Source organism: Epinephelus lanceolatus, chromosome 1, assembly GCF_041903045.1.
Source record: "Epinephelus lanceolatus isolate andai-2023 chromosome 1, ASM4190304v1, whole genome shotgun sequence".
Lineage (NCBI taxonomy): Eukaryota > Metazoa > Chordata > Actinopteri > Perciformes > Serranidae > Epinephelus > Epinephelus lanceolatus.
Genome location: NC_135734.1, coordinates 29,912,707 through 29,928,320, shown reverse-complemented (window position 1 = coordinate 29,928,320; position 15,614 = coordinate 29,912,707). Strand labels below are relative to the sequence as shown.

Here is a 15,614-nt window from a genome sequence, read left to right as displayed (position 1 = left end):
TCAGATGGCTGCCCCTGCAGACTTTGTTCTCAGAAACCCCATTTGATCTTTCTGTCCTTTGTTATGACTTACACACACACACACAGTGAAACCTCTGCTCGAAAACAGTCTAGACAGTCTGATCTCAGCCGAATTTCTACTGAACCTTTCCCTCCCGTCTGTGGGGAACTTCCCAGTCCCCGGACCCCACTTTGGGAACCCCGGAACCAGACTCTACCCTCCTGGCTGATGCCCGTCTCTCTCTCTCTCTTTCCTTCTCTCAAGTGGGTGGTCCGGTGAGGTTTTTCGGGGCGGGGTCCTCTGTTTCAACCCTCCTACCCTGGTTCCCTCCTGAAACATGCTTTAATAGAGAAAGTATGCAATGCATACTGCTCAGCTACAACCCCCAATTATACTGCAACTGGGGTATTCGTGACTGGACGTCTGGGGGGGATCACACACATTTCCGATTAGAGGAGGAGAGACAGAGAGGAGGAGGGAGGGAGAGAGAGTTTACCCTTTCAATCCAGCCAATGAGACGGTCGATACACTAAGATTTTCATAGTTGTGCAGAAGCACAAAGTGAGCTGACTGTGTGAACTTCCAGGTGAAACTGCAAAACCGTCTCAAGGTAAGTTCAACTCTCTCTGCGCTCTCATTGTGCTGCGTTTGGCGCTGGCTGCATGAGCCGGAGCACTCAGCCTGAACATGGAGCCTATAGCCTCAATGTATGCATGTGTGTGTAGCCTATGTTCATGGCTGGTTTGAAAGGAGAGCTTTTGCACCTGTGTTCTTCCTCGCCTTTGTCCTTCTTGGTAAAGTTTTTGCAGCTCCTCGGCTTCACCCACTTCGGCGGACCTGCTATCTCTGCAGAAAACCCAACATATTTAGGATCGATTGCGCAAGTGATGGGAGCAGGGGGATGTTGTGTAGTTAGCGCCGACTTTACGCTTTAAAACACTGATGGCCTCGGCGGTTGTTGTGGCGATTTACATACGACAGTTGCTCGAGCCGAAGTCGGGAAGGTTTGAAGTCACGGGCTGGCTGCAGGAGCGCTTTACGCACCTTCTCTAAAGCCTCTCAAAGAATGTGTTTTTAAGGTTTGCAATTGCCGCCCATATGCAAAAAGTACATTCAGTCCCTGTAGGCCTGCTTGACTGCCAAACAGACTCGTTTAAGCGGACGGTGTGCGGCTGCAGAAGAAGTGCAGGACGCTTGTTGTGTTGCTCCGAAATCAGTTTATAAGCGTCGAGACGACGTCGTGCGTCTCGTTTGGCTTTAAATCGTTTCAGCGAGGACGTAGATTTCTCAAATGACTCCGACTTCCTGCTTCAGTGCGGCCGTTTTGATAGGCTGTGTTGGCAATTAGTGTTTGGCACATTCCTTACAGAGCCAGACCTTATGGTAAACGACCACCCTGGGACATTACCAACAGCCTGGTTAAAGCAGACACTGTGGCTTTACTCTCTGCGAAACAAGGAGATCACACTGTTTTTGGAAGTTACTAGAAGTATGAGGGTTTTCCTGGAAAGCAGGGGGGACGTCCCCCAATACTTAGAACATGCACATTTGTCCACCACCCCCAATAAAATCATGCAAGTTGCAGAGGACTTTTATTGTGACAAAATGAAATTTGTTTACACTATAGATCGGTGCAAAAATGCACAAATTGCGGCACAAAATTCACAATGCAGGTAATAAAGTGTCTGATGCTCAAAATCTTCTGGCAGACAACCCCCGTAACTCCCCATTCATATGTGTGTGTGTGTGTGTGTGTGTGTCCCAATATTTAGAGCATGCACATTTGTCCACCACCCCTAATAAAATCATTAAAGTTGCAGAGGACTTTTATTTTACTGGCACAAATTAATGCACACAATTCACCATAATGCAGGAAATAAAGTGTCTCATGTTAAGAAATTTCTGGCAGAGGACCCCAAAACCCCCATGTCATATGTGTGTCCCCCAGTATTTAGAACATGCACATTTGTCCACCATCCCCAATAAAATCATACAAGTAGCAGAGGACTTTTATTTTGAGAAAATTAAACAAGTTTGCACCATAAATTGATGCACAAAATTCACCACAATGCGGGAAATAAAGTATCTGTTGCTCAAAATTTTCCCTGTCATATGTGTGTCCTCCAATATTTAGAACATGCACATTCGTCCAACCCCCAATAAAATCATGCAAGTTGCAGAGGACTTTAATTGTGAGAAAATCAAAGATGTTTACACTATAGATTGATGCAAAAATGCATAAATTGCAGCACAAAATTCACCACAATGCAGGTAATAAAGTGTCTGATGCTCAAAATCTTCTGGCGGACAACCCCGAAAACTCCTCTGTTATATGTGTGTGTGTCCCAATATTTAGAACATGCACATTTGTTCAACATCCCCAATAAAATAATGCAAGTTGCAGAGGACTTTTATGTTGAGAAAATTAAACACCATAAATTGATGCAAAAATGCACAAAATATGCACAAAATGCACCATAATGCAGGAAATAAAGTGTCTGATGCTTGGAATTTTCTGGCAGAGGACCCCCAAAACTCCCCTGTCATATGTGTGTCCCCCAATATTTAGAGCATGCACATTAGTCCCCCCAACACCAATAAAATCATTAAAGTAGTAGAGGTCTTTTGTTTTTAGAAAATTGAATATACTGTACACTATAAATTGATGCAAAATGGCACAATGAATGCACACAATTCACCATAATGCAGGAAATAAAGTGTCTGATGCTCAAAATATTCTGGTGGAGGAACCCCATAACTCCCATGTCATATGTGTGTCCCCCAATATTTAGAGCATGCACATTTGTCCCCCCACACCGATAAAATAATTCAAGTTCACACCGTAACCAGAGGACTTTTATTGTGAGAAAATAAAAGCCCTTTACACCATAGATTGATGCAAAAATGCACAAATTGTAGCACAAAAATTCACCATAATGCAGGAAATAAAGTGTCTGATGCTCAGAGTTTTCTTGTGAAGGACCCCAAACCTGTGTGTGTGTCCCAACATTTAGAACCTGCACATTTGTCCCCCCACACCAATAAAATCATAAAAGTAGTAGAGGTCTTTTACTTTTAGAAAGTTAAAGACATTTGTCCCATAAATTGATGCACAAAAAATTACCATAATGCAGGAAATAAAATGTCTGATGCGCAAAATTTTCCTTTGAGGACCCCAAAACTCCCCTGTCATATGTGCCCCCCCCCCAGTATTTAGAACATGCACATTTGTCCCCCCACACCAATAAAATCATTAAAGTTAACACCATAAATTGATGCAAAATGGCACGAATTGATGCACAAATTCACCATAATGCAGGAAATAAAGTGTCTGGTACTCAAAATTTCCCTGTCATATGTGTCCCCCCCAATATTTAGAACATGCACATTTGTCCACCACCCCCAATAAAATCATGCAAGTAGCAGAGGACCTTTATTAAAAAAACAACAACACACCACTACTACACCACAAATTAATGCAAAAATGAATGCACATAATGCACCATAATGCAGGAAATAAAGTGTCTCATGTTAAAAAAATTCTGGCGAAGGACCCCAAAACCCCCATGTCATAAATGTGTCCCCCAGTATTTAAACATACACATTTGTTCCCCCTCAAAAAAAATCATGCAAGTAGCAGAGGACTTCTATTTTGAGAAAATTAAAGACATTTACACCATAAACGGATGCAAAACAATCACAAACCAGGGCACAAAAAATTTCAATTATGCAGGAAATAAAATGTTTGATGCTCAAATTTTTTCTTTGAGGACCTCAAAACTCTCCTGTCATATGTGTGTCCTCCAATATTTAAAGCATGCACATTTGACCACCACCCTCAATAAAATCATGCAAGTTGCAGAGGACTTTTATTTTGAGAAAATTAAACAAGTTTGCACCATAAATTGATGCAAAAAGGCACAGATTGATGCGCAAAATTCACCATAATGCAGGAAATAAAATGTCTGATGCTCAAAATGTTTCCTGTCATATGTGTCCCCCTCCAATATTTAGAACATGCACATTCGTCCAACCCCCTCAATAAAATCATGCAACTTGCAGAGGACTTTTATGTTGAGAAAATTAAACACACTTACACCATAACTTGATGCAAAAATGAACAAATGGATGCACAAAATAATGCAGAAAATAAAGTGTCCATTGCTCAAACATTTCTGCAGAGGACCCCCCAAAACTCCCCTGTCATATGAGTGTCCCCCAGTATTAAAACAAAACATACACTTTTGCCTGTTATTTGATAACTGGTTAATAATTTGTCATTTTTCAAGCAAAAAAAGTAAACTATTCCTTAGTCTCAGGCTCTTAAATGTGAGGATTTGCTGCCTCTTTTGTCTCATGTAAAAGTAAACCGAATATATTTTGGTCCACGTTCAAACTGCTTGACAAAACAAGCAGTTTGAACGTGACATTTTTTTACTAGAGGATTAATCAGTTAAGAAATTGGTGTGAGACATTTTCGTGATAAATCTTTTATTTAATTGGTCTGTAAAATGTCAGGAAATATTCAAGCCCAAAAAACCCAAGGTGATGTTTTCATATGTCTTGTTTTTTGTGGCTTACAGCCAAGAAACTAAAGATAATCAGTTTTCTATCACATAAAACGTATACAAGCAGCAAATTATCAACATTGTGAAGCTGAGAAAGTTTTGCATTTTTGTTTGAAAATGTGTGTAAATGATTAATAATTTATCAAAGTAGTTGCAGATTCATTTTCCATTGATTTACCAGTTGCTTCATTAACTATTTGTTGCAGCTCCAAAGTTCCATCTGACCTGCATGCTCAGATTTGTCATGATTTTTTTTCCCCATGAAGGTTTTGCATGTTTTTTTGTGTGCTTTAACTGCACAAGTTTTAGTGTAAAAGCTATCACAGCATCAGCACAACAGGCACCACCCCATTGAGAAATCCTTCACAGAGGGCAGATGGAAAGGCAGCGTACAGTAGAGCAGATGCAGAGTTTGGATGGCAGATTGAGTTGTGAATATCTGTGCTACTTTTAGTCGCTGGACACCACTCTCATGTTTCCCTGCGTCTGCCAGACCCCTGTCTGTGTTCCGATGAACCTGGTGCCAAGGCTTATGTATAAGCAGTTCCCACGCTCGCTCTTGGAAAAGGATCCTGTGTGATTCTGAGTTATCCTTTCAATGATTTTCAGCACTGATTGAGACTCACTGTGGTAGTGGTGCAAAAAGAACAACAAGATTTGAAGTAGTAGAACATAGCTGATTAATCTTAAGTCCCTAGAGATGATGGCTGCATTCAAAAGTAGCACTTTTTTCCCATGTGTCTTTGCCCATATCTCCAGCTCCTGACGCTCCTGTCTTCTCCTCTTTAAGCCCTCAAGGCCACTCCTCCAGGCTTTGATGCCCACACTCCCTGAATTGGTGGACAGACGCAGGCATGAGTAACAGTGGGACCAAAGAGCCGTCTCCCCAGCCGAGCACTGCCCAGTCACCTCCTGAGCCTCAGCGCAGGGGCAGGGGTCGGCCAAAGAAACAGCAGCAGGTAGGATGTCAGTCTCTTAAGGATCAATTTGATCAGCCTTGACCTTAAATTGTTTTAAGTCTGGAAAACAAAGCAAAGAAATGTTTCCCACTGATTAGTCATGGTTCCACATCTCTCTCTTCAGGAGCCTGTCGGACCACCGACTCCAAAGCGTCCAAGAGGACGACCGAAAGGCAGCAAGAACAAAGGCCCCAGATCTACACTTAAGGTTTAACTGATCACAGTATCTAAGATCTTAATGAAAAATGTACAGTACAGGCCAAAAGTTTGGACACACCTTCTCATTCAATGCGTTTTCTTTATTTTCATGACTATTTACATTGTAGATTCTCACTGAAGGCATCAAAACTATGAATGAACACATGTGGAGTTATGTACTTAACAAAAAAAGGTGAAATAACTGAAAACATGTTTTATATTCTAGTTTCTTCAAAATAGCCACCCTTTGCTCTGATTACTGCTTTGCACACTCTTGGCATTCTCTCCATGAGCTTCAAGAGGTAGTCACCTGAAATGGTTTCCACTTCACAGGTGTGCCTTATCAGGGTTAATTAGTGGAATTTCTTGCTTTATCAATGGGGTTGGGACCATCAGTTGTGTTGTGCAGAAGTCAGGTTAATACACAGCCGACAGCCCTATTGGACAACTGTTAAAATTCATATTATGGCAAGAACCAATCAGCTAACCAAAGAAAAACGAGTGGCCATCATTACTTAAAGAAATGAAGGTCAGTCAGTCCGGAAAATTGCAAAAACTTTAAATGTGTCCCCAAGTGGAGTCGCAAAAACCATCAAGCGCTACAACCAAACTGGCACACATGAGGACCGACCCAGGAAAGGAAGACCAAGAGTCACCTCTGCTTCTGAGGATAAGTTCATCCGAGTCACCAGCCTCAGAAATCGCAAGTTAACAGCAGCTCAGATCAGAGACCAGATGAATGCCACACAGAGTTCTAGCAGCAGACCCATCTCTAGAACAACTGTTAAGAGGAGACTGCGCCAATCAGGCCTTCATGGTCAAATAGCTGCTAGGAAACCACTGCTAAGGAGAGGCAACAAGCAGAAGAGATTTGTTTGGGCCAAGAAACACAAGGAATGGACATTAGACCAGTGGAAATCTGTGCTTTGGTCTGATGAGTCCAAATTTGAGATCTTTGGTTCCAACCGCCGTGTCTTTGTGAGACGCAGAAAAGGTGAACGGATGGATTCCACATGCCTGGTTCCCACTGTGAAGCATGGAGGAGGAGGTGTGATGGTGTGGGGGTGTTTTGCTGGTGACACTGTTGGGGATTTATTCAAAATTGAAGGCACACTGAACCAGCATGGCTACCACAGCATCCTGCAGCGACATGCCATCCCATCCGGTTTGCGTTTAGTTGGACCATCATTTATTTTTCAACAGGACAATGACCCCAAACACACCTCCAGGCTGTGTAAGGGCTATTTGACCAAGAAGGAGAGTGATGGAGTGCTGCGGCAGATGACCTGGCCTCCACAGTCACCGGACCTGAACCCAATCGAGATGGTTTGGGGTGAGCTGGACCGCAGAGTGAAGGCAAAGGGGCCAACAAGTGCTAAACACCTCTGGGAACTCCTTCAAGACTGTTGGAAAACCATTTCAGGTGACTACCTCTTGAAGCTCATTGAGAGAATGCCAAGAGTGTGCAAAGCAGTAATCAGAGCAAAGGGTGGCTATTTTGAAGAAACTAGAATATAAAACATGTTTTCAGTTATTTCACCTTTTTTTGTTAAGTACATAACTCCACATGTGTTCATTCATAGTTTTGATGCCTTCAGTGAGAATCTACAATGTAAATAGTCATGAAAATAAAGAAAACGCATTGAATGAGAAGGTGTGTCCAAACTTTTGGCCTGTACTGTATATTTGAAGTTCTGTGTTGTCAGACAGAACTTTTTGGACACCCTAAATTTATACATTTTTGTTTAATCACCAAATACATAACCAGTTAAATGGTTCGAGTATTTTTTTATTGATTGATTGATTCCAGCTTCTTAAATGTGAATATTTTCTGCTTCCTTTACTCCTGTTTGACAGTAAACTGAATATCTTTGGGTTGTGGACAAAACAAGACATTTGAGGAAGTCGTCTTAGGCTCTCATCAACAATAACTAATTGATTAATCGAAAGAACAATCGACTGATTAATTGACAATGAAAATAATTGTTAGTTTCATCCCTAATTAGAAAATAGTATGAGAAATTGTGACTTTGGACGTATCAAACTTTAGTCAAAACAACCTTGGTCTCCATCACTGCTGAAGAGAAAGAAGTCGGTAACACACAACATATTTGTTTTACAACTGATGGCAGCACTTTCTAAATGTTTGTTTCCATGTAACACGTTCTTCTGATATGTAAAGATCTGGGTCTTTCGTAGGATGCTATAACACAGTCAGAATTCATCATGAGGGCAAATGTCAGCTGAAAAAAGAGCAAAGATGAGCTGTTATTAAATCAGTGCAGTGTTTATCTCTTCTTCTTGTGGGTCAGTGCAGAGGCAGCTATCATTGTCCACAGAGAAATATCAGTGTTAGTGGAAGATACCAAAGTACATCTGCTCATATACTGAACTTAAGTACAACTTTAAGGTACATGTACTTTACATTAATATTTCCATTATATGTTTTTAATGCACTCCATTTCTTTACTTACGCCACTCTACAGTTATTTGACTAATGAAGTTACTACTTACTTTGCAGTTTGCTATTTTACATATCAAGTAGGGACTTAAGCTAGCAGATGGTGAGTTAAGGTGCCTAACTATTGGGCCCCAAATACTCCCAAATGTATCATACAAACTCTGTTTAGCATTTCAAAGTCTCTCAAGGTGAGTCCCCGAGACTAGTTCCCTAAGCCATCTAGAGAAACAAGGAGCACTGATAGCTTTCCGTTCCTTAAAAATAATCCTCTTTGCTACTTACATGCCAACCATCAGGGACTTCTGAACAGTATGTGGCAGAACAAGAGAAGCTTCAGAATAACCAAACAGAGCAATTAACAGGTCAAGTTCAATCTGAATGTCAAGAGAAGATACCCTGCCAAAAGAGACAGTCTTAGGACAAAACCAGAAAGTATTACCCAGAGTACCTTTTGCAAAGTTACATCTGTCAAAGATAGCAGATACGTTAGGATACATTGTGTTTATCTTTTCTTTTGAATATCTATGTATGAATTTGAACTGAATCAACTGCAGTCCAGCATTAGTTGAGCTTAGATGAACCCTCTTCATCCCCTCATTGCACATCTCCTCAGTCAACTCCACACCAAGATCTGCCTCCCATGCAGATTTGATATGGTTTGATGATACGTTACGATACATTTCAGAGGGAAATTTATTTACTTACGCCACACTACAACTATTTGACTGATGAAGTCAGTGTTTACTTTGCAATTTACAATTTTCCAGCTACAATAAACATTATTGATTTGTTAGTATACAAATAATAATGTAGTGTTGCTAAGTTTATTTATCAGCCTGCAGGAGAAAAAGTTCCTGTACTGCCCCTGCTGGCAGCTCTCCAGTTTGCCTGCACACTTGTTTGTGCATTCATAGTGTGTGGTAGTAACTCTGTAAATCCGTCAGTCTTTTAATACAAATGTAGAAAAATAATTTCTCTAGTTTATTTTGTTTTGTTGGGTGTGACACAGAAGAAATGTTTTTTCTATTTCTGGATAAGCATTATGAGGCAACTGAACTTGTGTAACTTGTTTAATCAAAGCAAAGCAACTCAAATAATGCACAAGGCTGCAATTAGACATGTCTATCACACAAATCATTTGTTTTCACATTTGGGAAAGTTAAACACTACTCGTATCATAAATGAATTAGTTGAAATGAGCTCTGGATCAGTCCAGCTACGATATTCAAATTTAAGCTTACATATAAATTCAGTGATCAGTGATAATATTTCAATAATGTCCAATATATAATAATCAAATACTCTGAAAGGCGATATTCTGCATAATCTTTGATACCTAAGTACATTTTCAATGCAGGACTTTTAATTGTACTGGAATATCTTTGTGTTGCTGTATGGCTACTTTTACAAAGGTTAAAGATTGAACACTTTATAAGCCACTCTGGTCACAGTGCCATGTGACAGTGATCAAGATCATTCTTCCAGTTGGATCCATGCTGCTCAAAAAAATCAAGAGAACACTCAAATCACGCATCAGATCTTAATGAAGGAATTATTCAAGTTGAAAATCTTTACTAATGTACATCATATCATTAATTGGGATCAAAATAACGTAACAATGGTCAATGGAAACCAAAATCATCAACCCACTGAGGGCTGGGTTCAAAATCACACGGAAAATCGAAGTAAAAAATTGAAATCACAGGCTGATCCAATTTTATCACAGCAACTCATAATTTGACTCAGTAGTGTGTATGACCCCCATGTGCCTGTATGCACTTCCGACAACGTCTGAGCATGCTCCTGATGAGTTGGTGGATGGTGACTTGGATCAGACCTTGATCATGGCATCAGTGAGCTCCAATGTCGCGTCGGATGCACAGATACAAAACATCCCAGAGGTGCTCAATTGGATTTAGGTCAGAGGAATGAGAAGGTCAGTCAATGGCATCAATGCCATCATCATCCAGGAACTACCTACACATTCTGGCAACATGAGGCTGGGCATTGTCCTGCACCAGGAGGAACCCAGGGCTCACTGAACCAGCATAAGGTCTGACAGTCGCTCTGAGGATTTCATCAGTCAGGGTACCATTGGTTATGATATGTAGGTCTGTGCGACCCTCCAAGGATATGCCTCCCCAGCCCATCACTGACCCACCGCCAAACCGGTCATGCTGGATGATGTTACAGGCAGCATAACATTTACCACAGTGTCTCCAGACTCTTTCACGCCTGTCACATGTGCTCAGTGTGAACTTGCTCTCATCTGTGAAGAGAACGGGGCACCCATGGCGGACCTGCCAATTCTGGTGTTCTCTGCATGGTGCTGGACTGTGAGCACAGGTCCAACTAGAGGATGTCAGGCCCTCATGCCACCCTCATGGAGTCTGTTTCTGACAGTTTGGTCAAAAACATGCACACCAGTAGCCTGCTGGAGGTCATTCTGTAGGGCTCTGGCAGTGCTCCTCCTGTTCCTCCTCACTCAAAGGAGCAGATATCGGTCCTGCTGCTGGGTTGATGCCCTTCTACGGCCCTGTCCAGCTCTCCTTGTGTCACAACTGGTTTCCTGGTATCTCCTCCATGCTCTTGAGACTGTGCTGGGAGACACAGCAAACCTTCTTGCGACTGCGTGCAACCTGATTGGGCTGCAGGTACCACCTCTTGCTACCTGTAGTGACAAGGACACTAGCTGAACACAAAACGAGAGAGGACTCAGTCAGGAAGGATAAGGAGAGAGCAACTGTCAATGTAAAACCATTCCCATTTGGGGGTTGTCTTGCTTTTGCACCTGCTGTCACTTTCATTTGCACCAAAGCAGGTGAAATTGATTCACAATCACTTGTGATTCCTGAATGGACAGATTGATATCCCTGAAGTTTAACTGACTTGGTGTTACACTGTGACAATGTTCCCCTAATTTTTTTGAGCAGTGTAGTTTCCAATCAAATAGAAAGTGTTTTCAATTCACTAAAACTGAAAGCACACTGTCTTTATTGGTGTGTTTAAGTGATTTTAAAAGAAAAAAAATTGTTAGTGTGTTTAAAATGTGTTGGCATTTTTTATGACAGTATGAATTCAGTGTATACTTGTGAGAACATGCACTCAGATATTTCATGATCCGAAACTTTGCTGTTTGGATTTCTTAGTATACAAAAAATAATATAGTGTTGCTAAATCTTCTCTTCCAGTTAAATTTATTTATCAGCCTGCAGGAGAAAAAGATCCTGTACTGCCCCTGCTGGCAGCTTTCCAGTTTGCCTGTGCACTTTTTTGTGCATTTATAGTATGTAGTAGTAACTCTGTAATACAAATGTAGAAAATAACATGTCAACAAGAAGTGTTTTTTTTTATTTTTGGATATGCATTGTGAGGCAACTGAACTTGTGTAACCTGTTTCATCAAAGCAAAGCAACACAATTAATGTATGAACCTGTAATTAGACACACAAATTAATTGTTTTCACATCTGGGAAAATTAAACATTTCTCATAACAGTTGGTTATAAACAGAAAATGTGCCATAAATATATCCACTTAGTTGCTGATATTTTACTACTTGATTCTTTAAAATCATTTCATTTTTGTCTGAGACACAGTCACACTGTAGAAGCTGATGCATGTGCAGCATTTAATTGAATACACAGCTCTGCAGAAACTGCACATGTTGACATTTCAAGTGATGATTTGACTGAGAGAAAACACATCTTTCTGTTTATCTCTAAAGAGAGTAGTGTTGTTGCAGTTCTGTTTCAAAAAGTACAACACTCAGACTAAAAACTTAAAGGTATACACCCTTAATCTTAGTTAGTGATCAGTGTGACAGGATTGTGAAAACCTGAAACCTCCTTTTAATCATCCATCTGCTCGTTCTCAGAAAGCAGAGCCGGTGGGGGAGAGACGACCACGTGGGCGACCAAGGAAATGGGTATGGAGCAATCGTTGACAGTTACATTGTGGCGTCCAAAGCCTCCAAGGTGTCTCCTGGAGCTGCACCATCCTTCATGTGTCATTAATTCTGTTCCCTCTCTGTCCGCAGCCCCAGAAAGTAGTTCAAGAAGTAACTGAGGAGCAGCAGGTGAGGAAGATAACATCTTAGAAGAGCACGTTTGTTTCTTAAGCACTTCAAATAACAGGTTTACTCGACTGAAAAATGAATGTGATTTCATTGGTTAAAGTTATTGATAGAAGTGTCTTATAATTTAACAAACTGAGCAGAAGGTTTGTTGCAGCATCAGCCAATAAAATGTCAGTGTTAGTTATTAGTTATAACATCAAACTGAAGCTGAAGTCACTTCACAGAGTTCGTTACAGTGTAGAAATGCAACCTCTGCTTCAGTTGAACAGAAATCTCAGTTTGTGTCACGTTTTACCTTTTGACTAATATCAGTCACATTTGCGATCAGGGACTTTTAAAAGCAGAGCTGGCCTCATTTAACTGTTCATGAATATCTAATGCATGTGTTAGGTACAGAGCATCAAACCCAAACTACATTTACAAGCCCTCTGAACTTATTATTTTTTTTTTTTTTAAATTTTTTAAATTTTATATACTTTATTAATCCCCGAGGGGAAATTCAATTTTTCACTCTGTTGTCAATTACACACAGGTCCGAACACACACATGCACAAACTGGACCTATACATGCACTAAGTGTAGAGATGTCAGAGTGGGCTGCCCATGACAGGCGCTCTGAGCGGTTGGGGGGTTCGGTGCCTTGCTCAGGAGGTGAACTGGCACCTCTCCAGCTACCACTCCACGCTCCATATTTTTGGTCCGGACGGGGACTTGAACAGGCGACCCTCCGGTTCCCAACCCAAGTCCCTATGGACTGAGCTACTGCCGCCCCCAAATTATAATGGTGCTGCAGCCAACAAATATGGCCATCACACTACTCCATACCTTTATATACACTCAGCCACCAGTTTATTAGATGTCTAACACTGATGCAGTGTGTGATACTGAGAGGTGTTTCTGACACATTAAATATGAAGGTAGAGACATACAACAAAGGTCCTCGTCTTAGCCACAAAGCTACCAGATGTACCACGTGATCTGGCAACTGAGTTCATACGCTTCAGTATTACATCCATATAAGTTGTCCTGTTGTAGACTCACACAGATTCATACTGGTGGAAACTTTTCCAGCTTGTGCCTCCATAACCACAAATCCAATACAATCTAAGAAAAAGCTTCTCACCAGCTGGAACCAGACTTCACTATGATGTCAGAAAGACGCTGAATTCTTACATCAGACATACGTTAATTTTAGTTGGAATGAAAATCTGGTCGACGTTTTTTTAAATGTCTGACGACGTTAAAATTAAAGTTGTGTGGACGTTAACATTATGACATTTTGCAGAGGTTTTGTTCTCCATACCTGACGACTAAATGTCGTTATTTTACGTCAAGATGACATTAGCATGAGACGGATGGAAGCAATGTCATTTGTTGTCAGTAGTAATGATAATAATAATAATAGTACATTTTATTTAAAGGCGCCTTTCCAAGACACTCAGTGTCACCTTACAGGCAAAAATAGAGAAAATAACAACAGATTAATGAATGAATAAAGTAACATTAAAGGATACATAATAAAAAGAACAGTAACATAACAACAAATAAATAATCAGCCAAACAATTTTACAGTGAATAGAATTAATGTGTGGCTAGACAGACGGGACTCAAACTGAATTGGCTATTTGAAAGAGATGAGTTGAAATTTTGGTCACCTGGCATCACAACCTAACTTCAGCCAAATATCAACATCTAACAGTGTGGGTGGGCAGCTGGGTTTCCTCCGACCTCTGTGTGTCCTCCAGCTTGTGCGGCACATGGTTTACAGTGAATCATTTGCACATGTGGCATATAGACAATAGACATTGTGGGGTTTTTTTGCATGTATATTTTATTATCTTACATTTTTGTCCTTTGTATTTTTGCTCTAGTCCTTATTTTTCACAATAGTCACAATTAGCACAGCCCTAGGAGCACGCCATGATGCATCTCACGTGTTTACTCAAGTATGTGAGAAATTTACCTGCGTATCTAAGTACAGTGTTTTATGAGACTTGTATAAAGCTACTAAAATTGCTGTTGCTTTGACGTTACATTTGACGTAAACAGCAAAACAACCAATGCACATGCTTCTCATGCTTTACGTAAACTGACTTGACGAGGATATGACGAGTTCTTGGAAATGCACAGCTGGCGGTGCTGAATTCCCCAGATACACCACCGAACATCCTTTCGTGACATCCAGTTTTGGTGAAGTTACGCCCTGTGTTTCTGAGAAACTTTGGTTCTTTTAGTCACCTTGTTCATCTTTCAAACGAACAACATTGCACAACAGTCGCTGCCAAGGCGGGCAGTCCTCTTGATGCCCCTCGTCTTGTTTATCGCATCCTCCCCACCGAGCAGTTTGTCAAAGATGCTTCAAGAACTGAAACCGTTGAGACAGACTCCGTTTCTCAGACGCACGCACACGAAGGGGAAGAATGAGTCAATGCAGAGAGGGGAAACCTGATCTAACTGTTCTCTTCCTCTGTCTTCTTGGTTTCCTGACATAACCGTCGTCTTCCTCACATTTCTAGGTCTGACAGCTGGACCTACTTCCCCGCACGTTGTCATGCAATGAAGTTTTAACACTCATTCTCGTATTCTCGCGCTCTTTCTAGTGTTGATTCATTAACCTGCGCACAATGACTCATTAGACTGAAAGTGATCAGACAAAGTGACAGCAGGTTTTTTTTTCTTGGGTCTCCTGTTGTTCCAGGGCTCTTCAGAAGAGGCTGAGGAGGGTCCCTCGCAGCTCGAGCCCTCGACATCTCAGGTTCCAGCGCAGGAGGAAGGGGAGTAGATAAGATGCCTCTCTACCTACCTCAAGGTTTGGCCTCAAACAACCAGGGGGACTGTCTCACTCCTATCTGTGATGGGGATTCAGGAACACACACACACAAACACACACACACACACACACTCACAAAAAAAAAAAAATATTGCAGACAGTGGTTTCTTCTCCCGATCTGATACTGTATCTTGGTTTTATTGGTTCGCTGTAAGAGTTCAGTGATCAGACTCTGTTTTAACATGAAAGAATTTGATCTTTGGATGTGACTTTTTTAAAAGGGAATAGTTTGACATTTTGGGAAATAGACTTACACACTTAACAGCCAAGCGCTAGATGAGAAAATTGATACCACTCTCAAATCTGTACGGTAAATATTAAACTACTGTTAGCAACCGGCTAGCTTAGCTTAGCACAAAGACTGGAAACAGCTAGCCAAGGGTAACAAAATCCACCTTTAAAGCTCACTTATTAATATCTTATATCGTATTTGTTTGATCTGTATACAAACCAAAGTGTGAAAACAACAGTATTTCTAGAGGTATTGTGCCTTTTGAGTTTTAAAAGTGCTGGTAGGTGGGT

At 41.0% G+C, this 15,614-nt stretch overlaps 1 protein-coding gene across 1 annotated transcript; it reads left to right on the top strand.

Annotated features, from left to right (window-relative positions):
* The first annotated feature begins 470 nt into the window (after positions 1–470).
* Positions 471–15,161, top strand: LOC117257085 (uncharacterized). The gene is made up of 6 exons (XM_033626970.2): positions 471–610; positions 5,359–5,527; positions 5,652–5,735; positions 12,062–12,112; positions 12,224–12,262; positions 14,961–15,161. The coding sequence occupies exons 2-6, from the start codon at positions 5,423–5,425 to the stop codon at positions 15,042–15,044; spliced, it is 363 nt and encodes a 120-aa protein (XP_033482861.1). The 5' UTR covers positions 471–610; positions 5,359–5,422; the 3' UTR covers positions 15,045–15,161.
* The last annotated feature ends 453 nt before the right edge of the window (positions 15,162–15,614 follow it).

Excerpts from the sequence above, each read along its gene's own strand:
- LOC117257085 (XM_033626970.2), top strand. The coding sequence starts at position 5,423 with ATGAGTAACAGTGGGACCAAAGAGCCGTCTCCCCAGCCGAGCACTGCC. Across the intron at positions 5,736-12,061 it reads GCCCCAGATCTACACTTAAG|AAAGCAGAGCCGGTGGGGGA; the intron begins GTTTAACTGATC and ends GCTCGTTCTCAG. Across the intron at positions 12,113-12,223 it reads GTGGGCGACCAAGGAAATGG|CCCCAGAAAGTAGTTCAAGA; the intron begins GTATGGAGCAAT and ends CTCTGTCCGCAG.